The following is a 23,300-nucleotide window of genomic DNA, read 5'->3' on the forward strand; positions in this document are numbered from 1 at the left end:
GAGCAGTGTTGATCTAGATGACATCTATGCCGATCCTTTCCAGTACTAAATAGAGGATGCTAAGTTTTTCCAAACTAGGGCTATAGGAATTTGTCCAAGTCTGATCCAAAGTAAGTCTTTAACAAATTCTCTCTCTCTCTCTCTCTCTCTCTCTCTCCCTCCCTCCCTCCCTTCCCCTCCCCCAAGAAAGACAGTATGGTATATAAGAGGAATGACAATGCTTGTGCAGAATTCAGGAAAAGAGAGTACAAAACCAGGCTGTGTTGGTGCTGACCCTTGAGAAGAAATAAGGACACTTACCTCTCTTTTCTTATAGGGATGGGGGACGGGGACTATAGGTGTGGAATGTTACCTAGCCCATCAGATGCGATTGCTGGGCTAGTTTTACTTAACCATTTTTCTTTGCTACAAGGAAAGCTCATTCATTGGTTGGGGGTGGGGAAGGAGGTTATATCTGGACATGATTGTGATGTAAGAACAAAAGGCATTACTAAACTGCAGTTAAGAGAAATCCAGAAGGCAACACTTATTGGTTGTATAATTATGGGCAAGTTACAACCTCTCTAGGAACCTGTTTCCTCAACTCTAATGTCGGGACAACAATACTGACATTACTTCTCTCACAGGGCTCTTTGTTGCAAGGGAAGTACTTTGTCATATGTAAAACACTCTATAATTTAAGAATTAAAAAAAAGGGGGGGTGAATGGAAGGGCCATTGTTCACTGTCTTTTCTCCTTTGGTGTCATTTAATTACGACCATTTATTGTTGTCCTTGTTCTCTGTTCATTTTCAGTTGTATCTGACTTTTTCTGACCCCATTTGGGTCAGAAACCACTGAAGTGGTTTTGCCATTTCCTTTTCCAGATCATTTTACAGATGAGGAAACTGAGGCCAACGAGCTTAAGTGACTTGCCCAGGGTCTCACAGCTAGTGTCTGAGACTACATTTGAACTCAGAAAGATGAGCCTTCCTGACTCTAGACACTGGCATTGTATCCCAACTACAACTAAATTCATGCATTATAGAGTTAAGTATTTATATAAGGCATATTGGTGGAACCCCTGGGTTACTTGCCACAGTATCTATCTGGGCAAGTAAAAGGGGAGAGGCTTAATAATACATACACCAAGGTATTGCTCTAAAAGCAGACATTTCTCATCAGTGGATTAAATCCAAATCGATTTGATGTCCAAATATGATGCACAATTACTTCTAAAGACAGTGAATTATTCTTTCTTAAAATGTTATAACAGATCACTTCTATCATTTTCATAAGAAAGTCTGATTCTTCACACACAAACTCCCACTGCATTACTTGGCTATTTGGGCAAATTTTGGGGAGAAGAACTGTCTCAGGCTTGGGTCAGGAGGCAGAAAAGAAGAGCTCGAAATAAATTCAAAACAGTTTTTAAAACAGTGACCCCATTGTCAATGGGATCCCCCCCTATGATGTTCATCTAAAAAATAAGGATGGCAACACTGAATGTACCCAGCTTGGAATTATGTTGAGGAAATGATTTAAAATCTAAGGACACCAAAAAGAAGTGAAGAAATTTGGAAAAACAAAAAGGGCCATTATTTGTTTGCGAAATTCTGTTCAACCTGTTTAGCTTAAAAAATCTACATTGGCCCTCTCCAATTCCATTAAAGAAGCCCTAAATATCCTATTGTGGCAGCTAAGTGGAACAGTAAATAGAGTGCCAGGTCTGGAGTCAGGAAGACTCATCTTCCTGAGTTTAGATCTGGCCTCAGACACTTACCAGCTGTGTGACCCTGGGTAAGTCCCTTAACCCTGCTGTTTGCCTCAGTTTCTTCATCTGTAAAGTGAGCTGAAGAAGGAAGTGGCAAACCATTCCAGTATCTGTACCAAGAAAATGCCATATGGAGTCATGAAGAACAACAACAATATCCTATAGCAGACACTTAGAACTGTACTGATGCTTCACCAGAAGGAGAGTTCACATTTCTAAAAACTGCTTTTATAAGTTGTTGATGCTCTTTGGTGTATACCACGGGCACTTTCCACTGACTAATGAACCTCCATTGTGAGTCTAACCTTATAACAAATAGACTTATGCAGAATATGTCAACATATTGGCCATGCAGGAAAATATGGGTCTCATTGCACATCTCTAGTCCACCAGCATCTCCTTCCAGAGAGGTGGGAATCAGGTTTTTTCCGTTACCATTAGGGTTCTGAATCTTTAAATGCTGTTTTTCCTTTATATCCCGGAGACCATAGGATTATAAATTCTTTTCTTGGTTTCACTCTGTGTTAGATTAAACTCTGAATTCTTCACGCTCATCATTTCTTATGGTACAATAATTCCTTTACATTGTTTGGTTTGTTTCGGTGATCCATAATTGAGAGGTACCTACTTTGTTTTCAGGTCTTTGCTAATAAGAGCTGCTATCAATATTTTTGCATATATGGACCTTCTTTGTAGTATGTGCAAGAGTACTGGTGGTATACTTGGGTCAAAGCATGTACTTGGTGTATAGTTGAGTCAAAGAGAATTGATTGGTTCCAAGGCAGAAGAGCAGTAAGGGGGTTGGCAACTGGGAATAAGGGTCACACACTACTGGTAGAACTGTTAACCAACTAACTGCTTTGGAGAGCAATTTGGAACTGTACCCAGAGAGTTATAAAACTGTGTATACCTTTAGATACGGCAATACCACTGCCGGATCTGTTTCCCAAGGCAATCAGGGGAAAAGGAAAAGAACCCATATATTCCAAAATATTTATAGCAGCTCTCTTTGTGGTGGAAAAGAACTGGAAATTGAGGGGGGATAGCCATCAACTGGGGAATGGTTAAACAAATTATGGTATATGGTTGTGGTGAAATACTATGTTCTAGAAAAAATGATGAGCAGGTTTAACTAAAAAAAAATTCCAACAACCTTGGAAATAACTATATGAGATAATGAAGAGTAAAACAAGTAGAACTAGGAGAACATTATCTACAACTACAGATTTAATATTGGAAGAATAATTTGGGAATGTTCACCTCTAGAGAATGAATTGAAAAATGGAAACACAAAAGACATAATTCTAGGTACGCATACCTGTTTGTCTATGGTCTGGGAAGGGGAGAGTGGGATTGCGATACCTCGAAATAAATTCTATTAAAAAAGAAAAAGACTATTTGAACCAATTCGTAGCTCTACTAGGTAAATCTCCTCCCTTGCAACATCACTTTTCAGTAGTTAGTACAAGTATTGTTCCTACTTTACAGCTGAGGAAATGTGTTCGTTTTAGGTGACTTAGCATTGGTCACAGAGCTAGTTAAGTGTCAGTCACTCAACAAGCATTCATGGAAGCACCATGAGCCAGGTACTGGGCTAAGAACACTTTGATACAAAGGAAGGCTCCAATAGTCACTGACACATTCCAAACAGGAGAGACCACACAGAGGAGGAGAAGATCCTGGCAGCTGGAACAGAGGTGGGAGGTAAAGTCAGGGCACTTCTATCTGGGGCGTCCTCCCCCCTTCCCAATTAGACTTTGCCATACATTAAAAGAACAAATGGTTTTTTCTCATTAGGGCTGATTACATAAATAATGCTGCTTTAGGGATGCTTGTTAATAAGATCAGTGCAGCAACCCAGCTGAGTCGTTGCCCATTGCAAATTTAATTTAGGATAAAGACAGGATCTGGGATTTTTCTGTCTTTGTATCAATACTATGTATTGGTTCCAAGGTAGAAGAATGTTAAGGGCTAGGTAGTGGGGGTTAAATGACTTGCCCAGAGTCACACAGTTAGGAAGTGTCCTTGGCTGCATTTGAACCCAGGATCTCACATCTCTAGGCTTGCCTCTCTATCCACTGAGCTCCCTAGCTGCTTCCCATGGACCTGTGATTTTATTAGTATAGAGAACTTCCAGATGAAGAAAGTCTTTACCAATGCAGGTTGTCATCTTCAAAGTATCTTAGAGAGCTGCCCTCTAGAGCATTGGTTGAGTGACTTGGCTGGGTCACAGAGCTAGAAACATATGTGTCCAAGCTGGGACGACTCAAATCCAGGACTTTCTGAAGACATGGCCACGTCTCTATCTACTAGGGCACACTACATCTTGCAAAGTCATTTACTCTAACCAGTATGTTAACAGACAACGTCTTGGAGAAACTTTGCAGGCACAAACTCATCCACAAACTGGTAATAACAGTAGTGGATCACATTGATGATGAGCTAAATGCTACAGAGATGGAGCGGGGAGAGGTATTTTGATAGATGGGATGCACCCAAAGGCAGAGAAAGATGAACTCGACTTCAGCACACACTTTACTAAATTAATAACAACAAGCTTTTAACAGATGCCTCCTCTTCTCATCCTCAAGGCATACACGGAAATGAAAAAAGTCCCTACCCTCGAGGAACTCATAAACTAATACAAGTCCCAAACAACCAAGTTAATAAAAGTCTCATCATTTTTCAAATCCATCAGTTCGGTTCCCCTGGGATGCCTCATTTTTGAGATGGATGTGAATCCGGGTTCTCAAAGACTATGTCAGCAAAAAGGAAGTGCTGTCATGCTGGAAAGGTTTTAAGCATTCCCGATGATGTTTCCAAGAACTCTTCACCAAAGACCGAAAGGAAGCTCTTCACCAGGGAACTAAATAATGAAGCCACAGACAATGTTTTAATCGGCTTCAGTGAAAGGCCTGGATGGGGATGTAGCTATTTTGAAGGATTAAAATATAGCACCCCTTTTTTCCCTTTTAATGAGAAAAAGCACCTTTAAACACAAGGGCAAATACACAATGAACATACATGCCACTCATCTATACTCCCTAAATTTGTGGCTCAGGGTGTTTCTGGAGCCAGTCCCTGGGTCAGTTTGGCTCTTCTGCCTTTATGACTACTCCATACACCCAAAGGCTCTGGCCTCTCTTTTCCCTCTTCCATTCTTCCTCTACCAGAACACACCAATGCCTAGCTTCATTCTTTTTTTTTTTTTTTAAACCTGTATCTTCCTTCTGTCTCATAATCAATACTAAATATTGGTCCTATTGGCAGAAGAGCAGTCAGTAAGGGTTAGGCAACTGGGGTTAAGTGATTTGTCCAGGGTCTTACAGCTAGGAAATGTCTGAGGCCAAATTTGAACCCAGGACCTCCCATTTCCAGGCTCAGCTCTCTATCCACTGTGTCACCTAGCTGCCCCCCCTCCCCCTCAATGTAGCCCTTCTAAGAGGCAGTTTGATATGTGGGACAAAGCTCTGGACTTGGGAGACAGAAAGGTCTTGTTCAAACCCCACTTTACCAGCCCTGGGACATGGAACAAGCCACTTAAATCTCAGCCTCGGTTTCCTTAAGTGTAAAAGGGGAATAATAGTAGAACTTACTTAAAAATTGTTGCAATATTGTATAAAACGATATTGTATGTAAAATCCTTAGCAAAACTTAAAATGTCATATATAAAGGTAAGCTGAAAATTTTTAAAACTAAATTTGGTTTCTTTTTCGTATTTTCCATTCCTTTTTGGGTGTCCCACCAACAGGTCATCTCAAGCACAAGAGAATGAGAAAATGAGTAATCTTGCGCTTGGCTTCTGAGGATTCTGATAATGAGGAAGGAAGAGGGGGAATGACATTCCGCCTTAGACTTGGGCAGCATTTCAGGAAGTGGGACAGCAGGTTCTCACAGGGTTTTGAAATCAACTAATTTGGAATTGTAGGGTTTGGAAATGGAAAGGAGGTTGGAGGTCATTTGGTTAAAGTTCTTTGTTCTACAAATGAATCAAGTGAAGACAAGCCCAAGCCCACCCGGGAAGGAAGAAGCAGAGCTAGAATACTCCATTTACTCTCACATATTTTCTTTCCTTTTTTTAAAAAATTAAAAACAATTCATTTAGAATATTTTTCCATGGTTACATGATTCGTAATTTTTTCCTCCTCTCCGGGAGCTGACAAGCAATTCCACTGGGTTATATATGTATCATTGCTCAAAACCTATTTCCATGTTATTCATATTTGCAATAGAGTGATCCCTTAACATCAAAACCCTAATCATATCCCCATTGAACCATGTCTCACATATTTTCTTGCATTTTCACACCAATTCTAAGGAATTGAAAGTTGTTGTGGTTGGGTTAAATAAGAATTTTTTTTTTATAAGGCTGTTGACTATTTTAGTCTTTTGAGCAAGAAGCTCTGCCAGTCCTCTATTGCCTCCAGAAGAAAATATAATAATCATCTCTTCTGTTTGGCTATTTAAAGCCACAATCTGGTACCAAGACGCCTTTTTCCAGGCTTATTAGACATCCTTTCCCTTTTTTGCACTCCGCAGTTTAGCCAAGACGACCTGGTTGTTTCCTAGACGCCACATTTCATTTCTGTACTTTGGCACAGTCTGTCTCCCAAGCCTGGAAGATAGCTTTCTTCCTCCCTTCCTCTCTCCCCCTCTCACTAACCTTTTATCTTCCACCTTAAAAATCAATACTGCATATTGGTTCCAAAGGCAGAAGAACTGCAAGGACTAGGCAATGGGGATTAAGTGACTTGCCCAAGGTCACAAAGCTAGGAAGTCTCTGAGGCCAAATTTGAACCCAGGATTTTCCAACTCTAGGAGTGGCTCTCAATCCACGGAGTCACCTTGCTATTCCCAGTTCCCTTCTTTCTCTTGGGATCTATTTTCCTTCAAACTCAACTCAGACACCACCTCCTACAAAATACTTCTGATCCTCCGGTTATTACTGTGCTCTTCCCACATTCCTCTTTATACATATGTGTGTGCGTGCACACATGCTATATAATATTTATTTGTATACATGTTTTTTTTTCTCAAAAGGCCAAAAAAAAAAAAAGGGTCTTAATCTTAGGGTAGGAATTATTGTTTTTGTATCTCCCAGGCCTAAAATCAGTGCCTGGCACATAGGAAGCACTTAATATTTGATGACTGTTAAATGAGTGAATGGCACCCATCATTGGGCAGCAATCTTAAACTACAAAGGAAGATTTTAAACATTTTATAACATAAGGTTTTCCATCAGTACTACCCATTCAATAACTGTCTTTGTTTTATAAAGAGAGAAAAATGGGAGTCTTACTTCCCAGGGCCTTTCCCAACTCCAGTTTCTAAATCCTTCCCAAATGGTCCTGCTATAGACATTATCCTGCCATTGTTCCTCACTCAGTTTGAATTCATTCCAGTAACACTAACACTTAAAAAAAAATCCTCACTTGCTGTCTTAGAAACAACTCTAAGATAGAAGGGAAACAGAGGCAAGTGACTTGCCCAGGGTAATTATCACTGAAAATCATTTAACTTTATGCTTTCCCGACCTCTTCCAGCTGAGTGTCTTGAGGCCAAATTTGAATCCAGGCCCTCCTGACCCCAGGCCTAGGGCTCTAGCCACTGTGCCATCTAGCTGTCCCATGCAACAACACTTCTAAAGGATCCTGTTGAGGGAAATTGAGACTCTTAAGTCCCAGCATTCTTTATGCTATGTACCTAGCAGTTTTGTGTCATAATTATATTTACTCATTTATTCAAACTAACTTTTGCTTATTCTATCTGAATACTCTACCCCATGATGATAGACTTGGAGCTGGAAGGAAACTCAGAGGTCAACTAGTCCAACCCTCTCATTTTACAGATAAAGAAAGTGACTTGCCAAAGGTTAAAGAGGAAGCAAATGGCAGAATAGAGATTTGAACCTGTCCCCTGACTTTGTAAGGTCTTCCAAGGCAAAGGACAGCATTGATCATTTTATCTGAGGCAACATGAAAATTGTTAGCACTTAATGAATGGATGTCGAAATGGAATTAAAAAGGGAGAATCTTTGTTAGTTCCCCATCTGCTAATCTAATGACTCTCCATCCCCTTCAGCTCTGGAAAGGAGATGTTGAATTTTACTTGTTTTCTTAAGGGGTATATCTTGTCATAGTGGACAGAAAATTATACTTAGGGAGTTGGGCTCCAATTCCACCTCGGACCTTATCATTATCATCATTATCATGGAAAATCACTGAGCTTCTCACCTTCCCGATTTCTTCCAGGAACTTGTCCTATTGATCATCCCCTCTATCATTTTTAAATCTCTCTCTACCTACTGATTTGGTTCCTGATGCTGATAGGTCTCTCTCAACCCTAATTTAAAAATAAACACAGAAAATATCCTTCATTTGATCTTGATCATTTGGTCCCCTCAAGGAATAGAGATTAAGTCCCGCATTTTTCTCTACTTCTTCCTGGCTGTCCTCTAAGGAAGAGTTGTCCATAGGTCCTGCATCTACTTTCTCACCACCCACTCACTTTTCAATGAATAGTCCACTCTACTGAAACTGTAGTTGCTAAATCCATGGTTTCCATTCTCAACCTCCAGAACATCTATTATCTACAAGCTCCATGCCACTGTCTCCTCCTCCTGGATATTCCCTCCTCTTTCAGCTTTGGTGAACCACTATTATCTAATCTCATTTTGGCCCTCCCAACAGCAAGGCATTCAAAGTATTCCTGTTGTTCCCTTATCAATTACTTTCCATAGTAGCTATACCCTTAGCTGTGGGATGATCCAATAAACTAGGTTTCAGCCAAAAAAAAAGCTTCAATGTGTCTTTCTCCTAGCCTAAGTCAATTCCTTTACATGTATTCTTGATCCCATTACCAGAAGGATAGATAGTCCCCTTGTCCGTTCAGTTGTGTTCAACTCTTCATAACCCCATTATAGGGTTTTCTTGACAAAGATACTGGAGTGGTTTGCCATTTCTTTCTCTAGATCATTTAACAGATGAGGAAACTGAGGCAAACAGGGTTAACTGACTTGTTCAGGGTCATACAGCTAGTAAATGTCTGAGGCCAGATTTGAACTCCAGAAGATGAGTCATAGTGACTCTAAGCCCAGCACTCTATCTACTGCCCCACTATAATCCCTGCTTTCTCTTATCTTCAATCCCTTACTATCATCTACTAGTTCCTTTCCTCCTGACTACTAACATGCCAAAGTCTTCCCCATCCTTAAATAACTCTCCCCTAAGCAGACCTAGCTTGTTGCTATTGCTGTTGCTGTCTGACTCTTTGTGACCCTATAGAGGTTTCCTTGGCAAAGATAGTGGTATCCAGAAGATTAATGCAAATAGAGGTTAAGTGACTTGCCCAGGGTCACACACCTAGTGAGTGTCTGAAGCTGGAATTTGGCCTCAGGTTTCCCTGACTCCAGGTCCAGCATTCTATCCACTGAGCCACTTAGCTCACTGCTAGCTCCGATATTTCTTCTCTCCTTTTCAGCTAAACTCTGTGAGAAAGCCAATTTATACTTGGTGCTTTCACTTCCTTTCTAAAGACTTTAGAATCTCTCTTCTGACTTCATCATAACTGAAATTAGTCTCTCCAAAATCATCAATAATCTCTTTTTAAAAAATTTCCTCTAATGAAAATTTATTTTAGAAATTGAATTTCACTAAATTCAACAAACATGTATTAAGTGCTTACTACAAAGAAAAGGAATAATACTTTTTAGTCTCTACCCTAAAATAATTTGCATTCTAACGAGAAAGAGGAAATATTATTTAAATTAAAATTTCACACAAAAAGTCCCAAATATAAGCCATCCTTTAAAAAATAAACTTTCTCCCCTGATATAGTAGAAAAATTAAGCAATGCTTCTGCTTAAAGTCCATGTAAATGCTTTTGCTTAAAGTCTGGGTAAACTCTTTGTAAATCAGGACATACAAGGATCAACAGAAAGAAGAGAACTATAGGAAATAATTGCTTTCTTTTTATCTTTTTTATGTTACCTTATTTTCTTTCTTTTTTGATATATAAATTATGTCTTTCATGTTTCCATTTCTCAGTTCATTTTCTGGAAGTAACATTCACAATTTGTTTTTCAAGTATCAAATCTGTAGCTGTGTATGGTGGTGTCTTGGTTTTACTCATTTTGCTGTTCATTATCCTATATCAGGGGTCGGCAACCTTTTTGGCCGTGAGAGCCATAAACGCCACATTTTTTAAAATGTAATTTCGTGAGAGCCGTTCAGTGCTCACAGTGCGGCTCCTGTAACAGCGCCTGAAAAAAAAATTGACTTCATGGCTCCTGCAGAAAGAGCCACATCTGGCCCTCAAAAGAGCCAGATATGGCTCGAGAGCCATATGTTGCGGACCCCTGTCCTATATGGTTCTTTCCAAGTTTAAAAAAATCAGTCTGCTTATCACCCCTCTTATGATTCAGTAGTATTCCATCACAATCATATACTACAATTTGTTTAGTCATTACCCAAAGGATGGGCAACCCCACAATTTGCAATTCTTTGCCACCACGGAGAGAATTGCTATGAATATTTCTAAACATAAAGGTTCTTTTCCTTTTTTCCTCTCCTGATTTCCCTGGGAAACAGACCCAGCAAAAGTATTGCTGGGTCTAAGGGTATACACAGTTTCATAACTCTATGGGTGAAATTCCAAATTGCTCTCCAAAATTGTTGGATCAGTTTATATAGTCCCATTCCAACACTTGTCATCTTGCCCTTTTGTCACTTTTGGCTAAAAAAAATCTGGTGGGTGTGGGATGAATCAATGATCTCTTAACTGCCAAATCTAATGTCTAATGGCTTCTCATCCTCATCCTTCTTGCTCACTTTGCAGTATTTGACACTGTTGTTTACCTTGCTGGATACTCTCTCCTCTCTAGGTTTTCCTCATATTGCTCTCCTGGTTTTTCTCCTGTCTGATTGTTCTGTCTTTGTTTCCTTTACTGATTCTTCACCTATCTCACACTCACCAACCCTAGGTGCTCCCCAAGTCCTCTTGGTTCTCTTCTTTTCTCTCTGTATCTCATTTGTAGGTCCCATGAGTTCAAGGATCAACTTTTCAATGAGCAACAAGGCAGATGCTTCCTAGATTCATATAACCAGCCACTTCAAGTCTCCTAAGTTCATTACAAATCATGTTTATTGGATATTTCTGTCTGGATATATCAGCATCTTAGAGTTAACTCATACAAAAGAAAATTTCAAAATCTTCCGTCAAACCCAGTCCTTCTCCAAATTTCCCTATTTCTGTCAAGGACACCATTGTCATTGTTCATAAACTCAGAACTATCCTTAACTCCTTCCTGTCCTTCAGTCTTCTCTCCCAAACCCAGTATTTACAACCAATTGTATTTATAATCATTTGGTCCTCTTACTTTGTGACTTTTCAGACAGAATTCTCCATCAGGCCCCAGTAGCTTGGTGGAGTACCCTCCACACACACTTTTGTGTTTGGGACCATTGTGTGTGTGTGTGTGCACGTGGTGCATTCCTGGTCCTTAGCACAGTGCCTGGCACATTGACCCTTAATAAAAGTTTACTATTTACCAAATCTTGTTCTTTACATCTTTCATTTTTGTCTCCTTTTTCTCCATTCAAACCACCAACTTCCCTGGTGAGGATCTTACCACCCTTTACCTAGTTTGTTACAAAAACTTTTTGATTGTCCCTTCTCTGTTCCTTCCTCTGTGGAGCTTTGGAAATAACCTTCCTAAAGTAGGCATAAGTCTGATCATGTCACTCTCTTGTTTAAATATTCTCTTGGCTCTTTTGGGAAAAAATATAAACTCCTTAGCATTTTAAGTCCTCCACAATCTGGCTCCCTCTTACCTTCTTTCTAGCTTTGTTGTCATTCAGTTTTTGTGCCCAATTCTTCATGACTCCATTTGGGGATTTCTTGGCAAAGATACTCCACTGGTTTGCCATTTCCTTTTCCAGCTTCCTTTACAGATGAGGAAACTGAAACAAATTGGATTGAGTGGACAAGGTCCAGAGCCACATAGCTAGTAAGTATGTGAGGCCAGATTTAAACTCAAGAAGATGAATCTTTCTGACTCCAGGCCCGCATACTATCCAATGCACCACCTAGCTGCCCTCCTAGCCTAATTTCACATTAATCCCTTTCAGATTCTCTATGGTCCAGGCATACTGGCATATACCAGGTATTTCCTCTTATCTGATACACCAACTCTAAGAATCTCGGTATACTTGCACAAGTCTGTTCTCTATATCTGGAATGCAAAGCCTACTTAACTCCATTCACAGGATGAACGGAACACAGATTTAGAGCTGGAAGGAAACTTAGAGGTCATCAAATCCAATGCCCTCATTTTATGATTGAGAAAACTAAGTCTGAGAGAGGTTAACTGACTGGTTCAGGGTCACACAGTCTATCTCAGAGGCATGACTTAAATGCAGGTTTTTCTAAGTCCTGGGACAATATTATATCCACTATTCCACACTACTTCTGGCTTTGAGCTCAGCAGGCATTTTAACAGTTGAGCTAAATTGAACGCTATATCCCTGCTCAAGACCCTCTAAGCTGCCCAGTCCCAAACTTGTTTATCAAGTCCAAATCCTTCCTCGCCTGCCTTTTGTTGTATTTCCAAACAAGGTCAGATCACACCTGTCCAACCTTGAACATGGCTCCTCAACAGACAACTCCCTCTGCAGCCAGAATGATCTGCTCCATGTCCTCTGCCATGTTCATTTCCAAGTTTGTGCCCACACACAAATAGCTCAAGCTTTTTAAATACCTGAATTCATCTATCTCTAATGTTCTCCAGAAGCTTTCTCCAACTACTGTACTCCAGACAATCCCTATTCCTTTCTTAGTGCTACAAAATTTAACACGTGATTCATATGTTTTGTTTTTGTTTTTCTTCCTCTTTCCCTGCTTCCTCTCTCTCCCCATCATCATCGCCCACCTCCCCTTCCCCAGGTGTACTGGAATAGACTGCAAGGTACTGTGCAAAATGTCTGGAAGAGGGATATGTAAATACCGGATGACTGACTATCTGAAAGAGCACTGCATTAAGTCAGAAAACCTAGGTTCAAATCCCAGCTTTGTCACTTACTTTGTGTGTGAGCTTCAGTAAGTTATTTCATCCATTTCAACCTCATTTTTCTCATCTGTAAAATGAGAGATGTTGAATCCTAGGGAATGATGATAAAATATTTCTCTTTCATCTTGACGGATGGAGGTGTTATGCCATATGTGGAATGAGGCATATATAATCCAACATGGTTGATTGTTTTGCTTAATTGAACTCTGTCCTAAGAGAGGATTCTATAGGGAAAGAATCTTGAGAAACAACTTTTTTAAAAAAGCATCAATAGAGGGCAGCTAGGTGGCACACTGCATATTAGAATGCTTGGTCTAGAAATGGGAGGACCTGGTTCAAATGTGACCTCAGACCCTTCCTAGCTATGAGACCCTGGGTAAGTCACTTAACCCTATTTGCCTAGCTCTTGCCCTTTGGTCTTAGAGTTGTTACTAAGACAGAAAGTAAGGATTAAGGGGAAAAAAGCATCAATAACACAATAGATAAACAAAGGATGATAGACTGGATCATTTCTAAGGTCCTTTCCAGCTCTAAATCTTGGATCTTGTATGGCTAAGAAAGGTATAATTATTGAAGATTTCTAAGGGCTTATACTTATTTCACCCTTAAGAAGGTCTATATCTGCAAACCATTTGTATAATTTTTCCTCTCCTCTTGGTTCCTGGAATGATTACCATTGAGAGTGAATAGCATGGGAAGAGAGATTTTCAAGCCTTAAGTTCCTCACTCTTTCCAGATCTTATTTTAGGGATAAAAGTTTATCCAAAGAAAAAGGTTGGCCAGTGGAATTGCTTATCAGCTTTGGGAAGGGTGAGGAAAGAGGAGAGGGAAAGAAAATGAATCGAGTAAACATGGAAAAATATTTTAAAATAAAGTGGAAAAGATAAAACTACAAATTAAAGGAAAAAAACCACAAAGAAAAAGGTTAGAAAGACCTGTAGGTAACAAAGGAATATTTGTAGATTGGCTCCATTTCTCTCATTTACTCTTTCCATTTCCTTGTGCTGAGGATAAAGGGTCCTGTAGGTATTATGATCTCAATATATTTTTTCTAGAAAAAAAAAATCAAAGCAGGCCAATTGAAGCACAGGGCTTTCTCTATCTGGTTCTAGTCCCAAATCTGATACACTGAAACATGGTAAAATGAATATTGAAGCCAAGCATTAGACCTGGATTTGAATCCTAGCTTTGCTTCTTACTAGTGGTAAATGACTAATTCCTCAGTTTCCTTCTCTGTAAAATGAACCAGACTCCAAATCCATAACTGTAACCTTGAACTATTGGACTATGTTTCTACTCTTCTCCTCTCCTGGCATTTATTCTGTATCACCTACCAGATGTTTCAGAAGTTCATACACAGTGTTTATACTTTTGTAAAACAAAGAACCTAACTCAGAGGCTTAACCAGCCAGAGCCCTCATGCGTACACTTGCAGGGAAAGGACACAGTCCTCCCACAGGCCAGAACAATTTACTCTCAACAAAACCTGGATAAATTACAACCTTGTCCATCGCCTCCCCCTGCCTCCCAAGCTGCTGACTCACACAAACTAAGTATGGCTGCTGCTTCACCAAGACACTACTCACCTTTAGCTCTGTATGGAGAAGAAAGTAACCAAAGGAATAATGCAGCCAACCTTGTTATTGGAGGAAGCGGAGGAGGAAGAAGAGGAGGAGGAGGAGGAGGAGGAGAAGAGAGGGAGGAGGAAACATGACTAGAGCAAAGGTTTAAAGCCCATAGCAATTTTCCAAACTGCATTTCATGCAGTACTTTTGAAGGAATCTGGGTTTGAGGCAAGCTGCCTTACAACATCTGAGTTTTGTCAAAGGCTAAAGTCCTCAAATTTAGTCTGTAAATCATGACCTTAAGAGAGGAAGGTGAGGAGAAAGTGGTTATCAAGAAGAGGAAATAATAATGCCAGCTCACATTGATACACAGCTCTTAAAGGTTACAAAATGTTTTGTTCTACTCAATGATTGCCAGTTCATGACGTGTCAGTAAGATCATCATCAATGTAATCCAACAAACATTGACTACAGCCCTGTTTTGTGCAAAGCACTGTGAAATCACAAGGCAGAATTTTCATTTGGTTTTAGAAGCTTGTGAGGAATTTACTAGAAGAGGACTGTCTAATGATGGGGAATGGCTTGAGTAAAGGCACAAAGCACACCAGTATGGGAAGAAGACCAGAGAATAACTAAATTTGGCGGGAACAAGAAGTGCACAAAATGGTTCCATTGGCTACCTGAAGCAGTTGTGTCAAACTCAAGTAGAGAGGAGGATCCCAGCAGCCACATGTGGATAACTGACTTAGAAAAGTACGAGCAAACATTACCTATGTTGTATTTTACTTTTATCTATTTTGTTAAATAGTTCCCAATAACATTTTAATCTGGCTCTACTGCACTGGGGAGTGAGCTCCTGGAGGACAAGAATTATCTTTTACCTCTTTTTGAAGCCCCAGCATTTAGCATAGTGCTAGGCACATAGTAGAGACTTACTTTAAGTTTACTGGCTGACTTTTTTGTATCTTGGAACCTTTGGCAATCTGACGCAACCAATATAGAGCCCTTGTCAGAATAATGTATTTAAATGAAAGAAATCAATGACAGCTATATAGAAATAGTGATCAAAATCTTTCTTTTTTAAGGTCCATGTGTCTCAAGTTATAACCTCTGTTGTGTTGAGTGAGGTCAGATTGTGGAGGGCCTTAAAGGTCAAGCAAGAGTTTAGATTCCTTTGTTCAAGTGGTATATCCATCCTTTTGAATAATTTTCCCCCATTCTACCTACTGAAACACTCTTCATCCTTCCTTCCCTGCCCAGTTCAAATGTCAATCCTTTCATTAAGCCTTTTTCTGAGCCGCTCTACTGGAAGTCCTCCCTTGAGCCTGGTCTGCCCCATATCCACTCGGACATTTTGTGATAACTAGATTGCCTTGTATGTTTCTTATTTGTGCACAAGTTTTATCAGCTTGACTAGATTATAAGCAACTTGAAGTCGAGAGTTGACTTTATATAACTTAATATTTTTCCATAGCCCTAGCAGTGTCTTGTATATTGTAGATGCTACACATTTGCTGAGAGAATGAATGAATAGATGTTATTTCGGGAACTAGATGGAGATAAAAGGAGGCTGACAAACCTTATGAGATCATTCTTCAAGGATGTGTAACATCATCAGGGCTGGGGCCTCTACTTTATAATTTACTGGATAAATTTCAGAAGATGCTGGGGGTGAAAAACATCCATGAACTTGGGTCCACTGTCTGAACTATGCTAGGTTTATTAAGGGATATTCATTCCCTCTCCAGACCCATATTTGAAACATTTCCAGGTGGACAGAATCTGCTGCCAGGGCTTTTCTCCATAGTTTTACTGAACTCAGAATTACCTCCATGACACAATGAGCCATCTGAGTAGGACAGGAATGGGAGGTGGCAACAAGTATGGAATCAATAGCTCAGGCAGGGGGAAAAACCCAACTAGCTCAACATGGATAGTACAAAATATTCCCTTTTAGAGGGAAGATTTCAAATAAGGAAATGGCTACTTAAAAAAAGAATCAACATATAGAAAATAACTGGATTCTGGAAGGCTTGCTTTCTAATAGTTCTAGTAGAATGTAAACCTAATAAAGTAAGTGACTGGGCACAGCATTGATTAATAAATATTTGTGGGGCTGAACTGGACCTGTGAAGGCAGTATGCCATAGTGGAAAGAGCACTGGATCTTGAAGTCTGAGGATATGGGTTCAAGTCTCAGTTCTGCTACTTGATCAGACCTTTCAAGTAACTTTCTCCTCTGTAGTTTCCATTTTCTTCTTCTAAAGAGGAGGCTAGCCTGGATGATTTCTCAGGTCCCTTCAAGCTCTAACACTCCATCATCAGTCCATGAAAGTTCCACCTTGGTTAATTTTCTGATAACTGATTAAACAACTAATCTATTTTTCATAGATGCTTACTGTTTAGTGAAGCCCTCCAGCTGAGTACAAGACTCTCCTGGTTTCAAGTTTCCTTTTCCTTTTCCTGACCTCAGATCCTTTCCAAAGGAAAGACTCTCTTCAAGTTCCCAGGGAAAAGCATCCCTTACTAACAAAAAGACACCATGTCTTAATTAACACTCCTTTCATAACCAGCATATCTCTTTAGTAACAGGATCATTCTCTCTCCTCTCCCTCTCACCCAAATTGTGCAAATACTGGTAGAGCAGGGTGTCTCCTAGGGGACCAGACAAGCATCATTTTCTACAGCATCAAGTTGGTGTAAAGTGCAGGCCTTTCTTAGAGGGTTTCAAAAAGGTGGTAAGTGGTTTATAAGCTTCAGTGCCAGGAAATAAATTCTCCAAGAGAGCAGCTCAACTATATCTTAAAGACATCACCGAGTCCATCATAACAACAATGCGATATTAGTATTCACTTTAACAGATCATTCTTAAAAGTTATCAATAGCTCATTCTTGTTGAATGAGATCTTACACTGAAATGTTATGCCCTCCCAACATTTACCAACAATTTCAGAACACATTTAAATAGCATTTGCTACATCCAATCTTAGATGACAATTTTTAGTTACTAAAGGAAGCTACATTTCTTCTAATACATTTTCCCAGCTTACAATTTTGCATACTTATCCTTTACAAGAACTGAGGCTGGAAATGAAACTCCAAGAATTGTTTCCTATCTTATTTATTTACTTCTTAAGTTCCGATACCTTAGTTTTTAACAGGAAGGAAAGTTAATAATGACAGATGACGCTGTATTGGTCCATCCTGTAAAGTCAAACAATTTTGAAACTGAAAAAAAATATGCTTATAGGGTATGTGACTTGTAGACTCTTCAGGGTGCCCCTCCCCTAGGTAGAATGAGACTAAAGGAAAGGGAAGTTCCTGGTTTTATTAAGATAATGTGTAAAAGTCTTTCTCAGGATACAGACATTTCAACCTTTGCAAATCCTCAATCAGGGAACTGTGAACAACCAAGAGCAAAGGTTTGAATGATGAGGAAGATCAAAGAAATGCTCATGAATCCAATAAAAGCAAAATGAATTTAGTCTAGATATATAACAATAAGTAGGATAGTAACTAAATAGTAGTAAAAAGAAACTAGTCGTTTAAAAATTAGAAATTGGGACTGGGCATGTAATCTCATTAGCATAGGGGGAACTCCCAGTAAGGAGACTCCCTCTATCAAGGCAATTTATACCTCTGCAACTTGAAAGTCTTTGTTGCCTAGAGCACCCCAAAGGTGAAATGACTTGCCCGGGGTCATGCAGCCAATATTTGTCATAAATGGGATATGAACCTTGAGGCCGCTGGTTGAGCCTCTCACATCATGCTGTAGAGACTAAATCTGTGAAAAGTAGGATAAATGATTGTTTCGGAATCAAACACCTTGACCTTACCTTACACTCAAAGCAATCACTGCAGAAAAGATATTTACACAAAATTTGAGCTAAGGATGTTTAAAAGAGCTAATCAACACAGTTCTGAGAAATATACTGCCATCTCCCAAAGAGGAAATTTAAGAAAGGTCCCGAAGCAAACCCATTACTGAAGCCACTGTGTCCAAGAACTGAATAGGGGACACCCTGTTCCTGTTCTTACCAAGTGTGATGTAAGACCTAAGCAAAGGTAGGGTCCAACAACAAGCAACCTTTGATAATGCTATTTCAGACTTCTCCAAGAGAGAATCTGACTCCTAGACGGTCTGGTTGACTGGGCTGGCACACAGGGGTTTCCCATTCAATCCCCGGCGTCTCCCAGTAGCGGGGCCAAGAACGCGCGTTCCATTCCGTCCCAGGGGTTCTAGGCGCCGGCTGGCCGAGTTCACAAAAGGAACCTTGCCGTCGCGAACGTTCCAAGCACTCACCTGTCCTGGAGGACGCAATCTCGGGACCAGAAGCCAGCTCCGTCGCCGCCAGGTGAGGAGGAGGAGGTGGGGGAGGAGGGGGAGGAGGGGGAGGAGGAGGAGGATGGAGAGGGGGAGGAGAAGCACCAGTCTCAGACAGGGGCCGAGGGGAATGAGATCGCAGAGGCGCGGGGGGAGAAGGGGATTGCCTCCGCAGCCTGGAGGAGGATACGCAGCAGAGGCTGGACACGTCTCTTTGGAGCAGGGCCGAGCAAAAGCGAGTCGGGCTCTGATACATTCCGTGGGGGCGCGAACTAGACGATGGCACCAGACCGACGGCGACCCGGGACACCACCACCGAGCACGGGTTCGGAGCGGGAGGGAAGGATGGATGGAGGGAAGAAGGGAGGGATGGATGGAGGTCTTCTGCTGCTGATGCTGCTTCTGCTGCTGCTGCCGCTGCCGGGGGAGGCGGGGGCCGCAGGAGGGGCTGGGCTCAGGGCTGCCCGGCTGCTGCCGCAGCCCCCGCAGCCTCCTCCGTCAGCATTCACCGTCGGCTCCCGACGCCCGCACAATGGAGCCGGGGCCGGGAATGCAAGCGCAGGGGAAAAGTTGCGCTGGGGAGCGGATGAGGCGAGTCCTCCACTCCTCCTCTAGAGCTCCTTTCCTCCTGCGTGCGAAGCAACACGGAGAACCACTGGAGCGGACGCAGCAGCAGTAGAAGCAGGCGCAGCAGGGAGAGCAGAGCCGGCGGCAGCGTTGACGGCGACAGCAGCAACGTCTGCCTGGCGCACCTCAAAGGCTACAAGGCTAAGCGGGAGGGCTAGCGCAGGGCCCTGACGAAATGGGTTGCTACCAACCAGGAAGGGAAGGGGTGTTCCGGGAAAATGAGCCTCATGCTCCAGCCGGACGAAGCTTCTCGGACGTGTAACGATACAGCCTCTGAAAGATAAAAATATTCCGCTGATTCAGCAGCAGGGACTATTAGGTTCCGAGGGAGACGAAGGGCCGGTTTAGGAGTTTGCACACGGACGTTTCCCCCCTTCCGGTCTCTGGAATGGAAGCGCTCTCCTCAGGCCGGGTGTCCCAAGCTGGTTCTGCAGCAGGGGCGCAGAGAAAGTGCGTGCGAGTGTATGTGTGGGTTTCTGTGTCTCTGAACAAGAACTGGAGCAAAGGTCGCCTATCCCCAGGACACGCATTATATACAGTCGTAGCTTTTCTGTTAAGTTGCCGAAGGCTCCCACTAGTCACAAGCTCTCCAAAATGCTTTTCGAAGGACATTAAATACTTTAGTACTTTGATGTATCTGTGATCTCGATGTGGGTACTTCCCTCAGCAATGCAGATGGCAACCCGTCTGGGCTTCCCCCATAAATATTTCCACATCTAATATGCTGGGCTTCTTGACTGTTCTTGGGGACCAGTGTGGCCCCAGGGCTGTCTTGATGTTCCTCGATCTTGTCTTTTTCTGGTTATAAATCTCTTGAAGTATTTTACACACCTTCCTGTCCTTGTGCTCCAAATCACCACTGGTAATAGGTGGCAGTCGGTTGATGCTTATCATCCACTTGACTTTTCCCCTGTGGATAGTTAATTTAAACCTGGGAGATGGATCTCCAAGAAGCTTACTTTGGCTGGAATTTATACTGAGCACTAACTCCTAAATGCTCATTGATTGATGGATTGACTGAAGGAGAATAATGTCAAATGTCTGGAAAAGTAGGCTAGAACCAAGCTGAGCTGTGGTTAAGGCAAGCAACAAAAAGTCATCTACATCGGGAGAAAAAAATGGAGAAAAGTGGAAAAGCACCGACTTCAGTAATCAAAGGATCTGGATTCAAGTCCCAACTCTGTCACATATGTATTACTTGTGAGAATTTGGGGCAACATATAACCTCTTTTTTAAAAAGAGATATCTTATTTTCCTAATTACACGTAATAACAATTTTCAACATATATTTCCATAAATTATAGGATCTAAAAATGGTAAGCAATTTTTATCTGGGTTATATGCATATTATCATGCAAAACATACTTCCATGTTGGTCAGTGTTGTAGAAGAATACTCATATAAAACCCAAATCCCCAAATAAAAACATAAATAAACTGAAGAGAAAAATAGTATGTTTTGATCTGCATTCCAACCAACTCCAATAATTCTTTCTCTGAAGGTGGACTGCATTCTTTGTCATAAATCCTTCAGAATTGTCCTAGATCATTGTATTGCTGAGAGTAGCCAAGTCTTTCATAGTTGATTATCATACAATATTGTTGTTATTGTGTACAATGTTCTCTCCTTCTGCTTATTTTGCTTTACATTAATTCATATGGTCATTTCCAGCTTTTTCTGAAATCATCCTGCTCATCAATTCTTACAGCACAATAGTAATCTTTCACCATCACATAACAAAACTTGTTCATCCATTTCCCCAACTGGTGAGTATCCGTTCAAATTCCAATTCTTTGCCACCACAATATTTTATATATATGCTATAAATATTTTTGTACAGGCAGGTCCTTTCTCCTTAATTATCTTAATGATCTTAATGTGTATATAGACCCGAAGCTTCTAATAAAAGCCAAGTACTGGGTTTTGGGGGGGTGGTGTAGATCTGTATAAACCCATCACTTGAATCTGGTAGTTTGGAGATATGATCAATCATATCACTTTTTCAGCGCCTTCATTTCCCAGTCTGTAAAATGAGAATAGTAATAATACTTGCTCTGTCAACTATTTGTTACATAGAATAAAATGTTAAATTAATTGACTTACTTTTATATAGTTCTTTAGAGTTTTTACAAGGCATATTTGTTGTGAGGATATATGAGATCATATGTATAATAAGGTGTTTGAAAAATTAAGAAAGACCAAAACTTAAGAATAACTCAAGGAACCAAGTAAATTTTTGTGTCTAATTGATGCGGATTGTCAAAATATCTCTTCTAGTGTTTTTTCAAAGCACAGTTATTATTAAAAGCATCTCACAAGAAATACTTTCCTTAGGAAATCATTATACATATATGTGAAAGATGCTATATTTTTGTCATAAAAATGATGAAAAATTGGAGCATTCATCTCTCATAAGTGGGTAATACTTTTCAACAAGATCCACAGAATTTAAAGAGAATAAATAGCTACTGGGATGTACCACCAGAATTCTTTTTTGAAGCCATATCATGGTTTGAAAATGAGTCTGGTTTTTACAAGGCTCTGCTGGTAAGCCCTGGTGGCATGGGAGAGTAGATATACAGTACTGAACTTGGAGTCAGGAAAATTTAGGTTCAAATCCTGCCTCTGACACTTACTGGGTATACGACCCTAGATACATCCACTTTACCATTATTTAATCTCATTTTCTTCATCTCTAGAATGGGAATAATAATATCTATAATAGCAACTTGTTGTGAAGTTCAAATACGGCCATCTATGTGAAGCACTCTGCAAACTTTAAAGAGCTATTTAAATCTCTATGGTTATTATTAATATTATTATTATTAATCTGTAGTACATTTAAATGTAGGCTAAGTGATTGATGAACATCCCCCGAGGACCAGTCAAACCATGATTTTTCTGTTTTGAAAGCCTCATCATGGGGCTGCCCACAGGTTAATGTTGTTTTGGGCCACAGTAGCTCTAAAAGGTGTTCCATCTTGGTGAAAGGGAGCAGTCACATTTATGAAACCACCAATTCTTGAGGAAGAAGTTATTGAGCTAGTTTGCCCATAACAGCTTATCAACAGCCATTTCTCCTTTCCTTTAAGTTTTTCAAAACATTTTCCTTACAAAAATGCCATGAAGGAGTTTAGAATTGTTGTTCTTATAATTGGATGCTTTATGCTATTCCTAATTTTGTAATTGTTTCAACTGTGTCAACTGAAGCAAGACACAACTACAAACATGTTGGACATTATCCAGAAAATTCATCGATTTCCTCCCCCCCACCACCTTTTTTTTTTTTTATAAGGGGTACTCCAATTGAAGAGGTCAGAAGAATAACATAAGAGTGAGGATGGAATTCTGAAGGGCCTGAGAGATGAGTCTTACTCTTAAGTTCCTGTGAATTTGGGGTTCAGTTGATCATAGCTGGAGGAGTCAGGTGTGTAGCTATGCTGGAGCCCAACTAAACAGGAATCCTAGGGGATGCTGCTTTGCATTTGAAAAAGAAAGTAGTTTAAATGGTCTTCAAATACTGGTATTAGAATCCTTCTGACACTTTCTTGTCCCTCCCATCCTTTTGATCCAAAGACCCTCGGTTTTTTTCCCAGAGGCCTTTCAGCAAGTGTTTTGTATCCAAGTATCCACAGGATATTTATCTCTTCTTGTTTTCTTTGAAGTAATAATAGACACCCAAACTCCAGGCTGTATAATTTAGAGGTAATTTGTATCAAGATAGAAGTAAAAAAATTTAGGTTCTATTTTTGAATTTCATTCAAATCAGTTCAAAGGACCACAGGACTTCCTCATGTATTATACTGTCCCCCTCATGTATCATACTATATCAGGAAATCTTTCAAAGGTCAACATATTATTCATTTTAATTGTTGGAAAATCAGCCTTTTTGTGTTTTCCTATTCAGTTCAGATGATGAGTAGGAATGAAAACTCAAAGAATGGATAGCACTCTTCCTAGAATAAACT

At 40.5% G+C, this 23,300-nt stretch overlaps 1 protein-coding gene and 1 long non-coding RNA gene across 2 annotated transcripts in view; one reads left to right on the forward strand and one right to left on the reverse strand.

Annotated features, from left to right (window-relative positions):
- Nucleotides 1-19,141, reverse strand: part of NOCT (nocturnin) — a 42,346-nt gene extending 23,205 nt beyond the window's left edge. Inside the window, exon 1 of the mRNA XM_044680174.1 lies at nucleotides 18,685-19,141. Within this exon, the coding sequence (XP_044536109.1) occupies nucleotides 18,685-18,961 (277 nt within the window). The 5' untranslated portion in view covers nucleotides 18,962-19,141. The remainder of the gene's footprint in view (nucleotides 1-18,684) is intronic.
- LOC123251017 lies at nucleotides 18,695-21,334 on the forward strand. Its single transcript, XR_006506488.1, has 3 exons — nucleotides 18,695-18,736; nucleotides 18,929-19,030; nucleotides 21,004-21,334. It is a non-coding gene; the product is annotated as an uncharacterized LOC123251017 (long non-coding RNA).
- Nucleotides 21,335-23,300: the final 1,966 nt, after the last annotated feature.

The sequence above is a fragment of the Gracilinanus agilis genome, chromosome 6, assembly GCF_016433145.1.
Source record: "Gracilinanus agilis isolate LMUSP501 chromosome 6, AgileGrace, whole genome shotgun sequence".
Lineage (NCBI taxonomy): Eukaryota > Metazoa > Chordata > Mammalia > Didelphimorphia > Didelphidae > Gracilinanus > Gracilinanus agilis.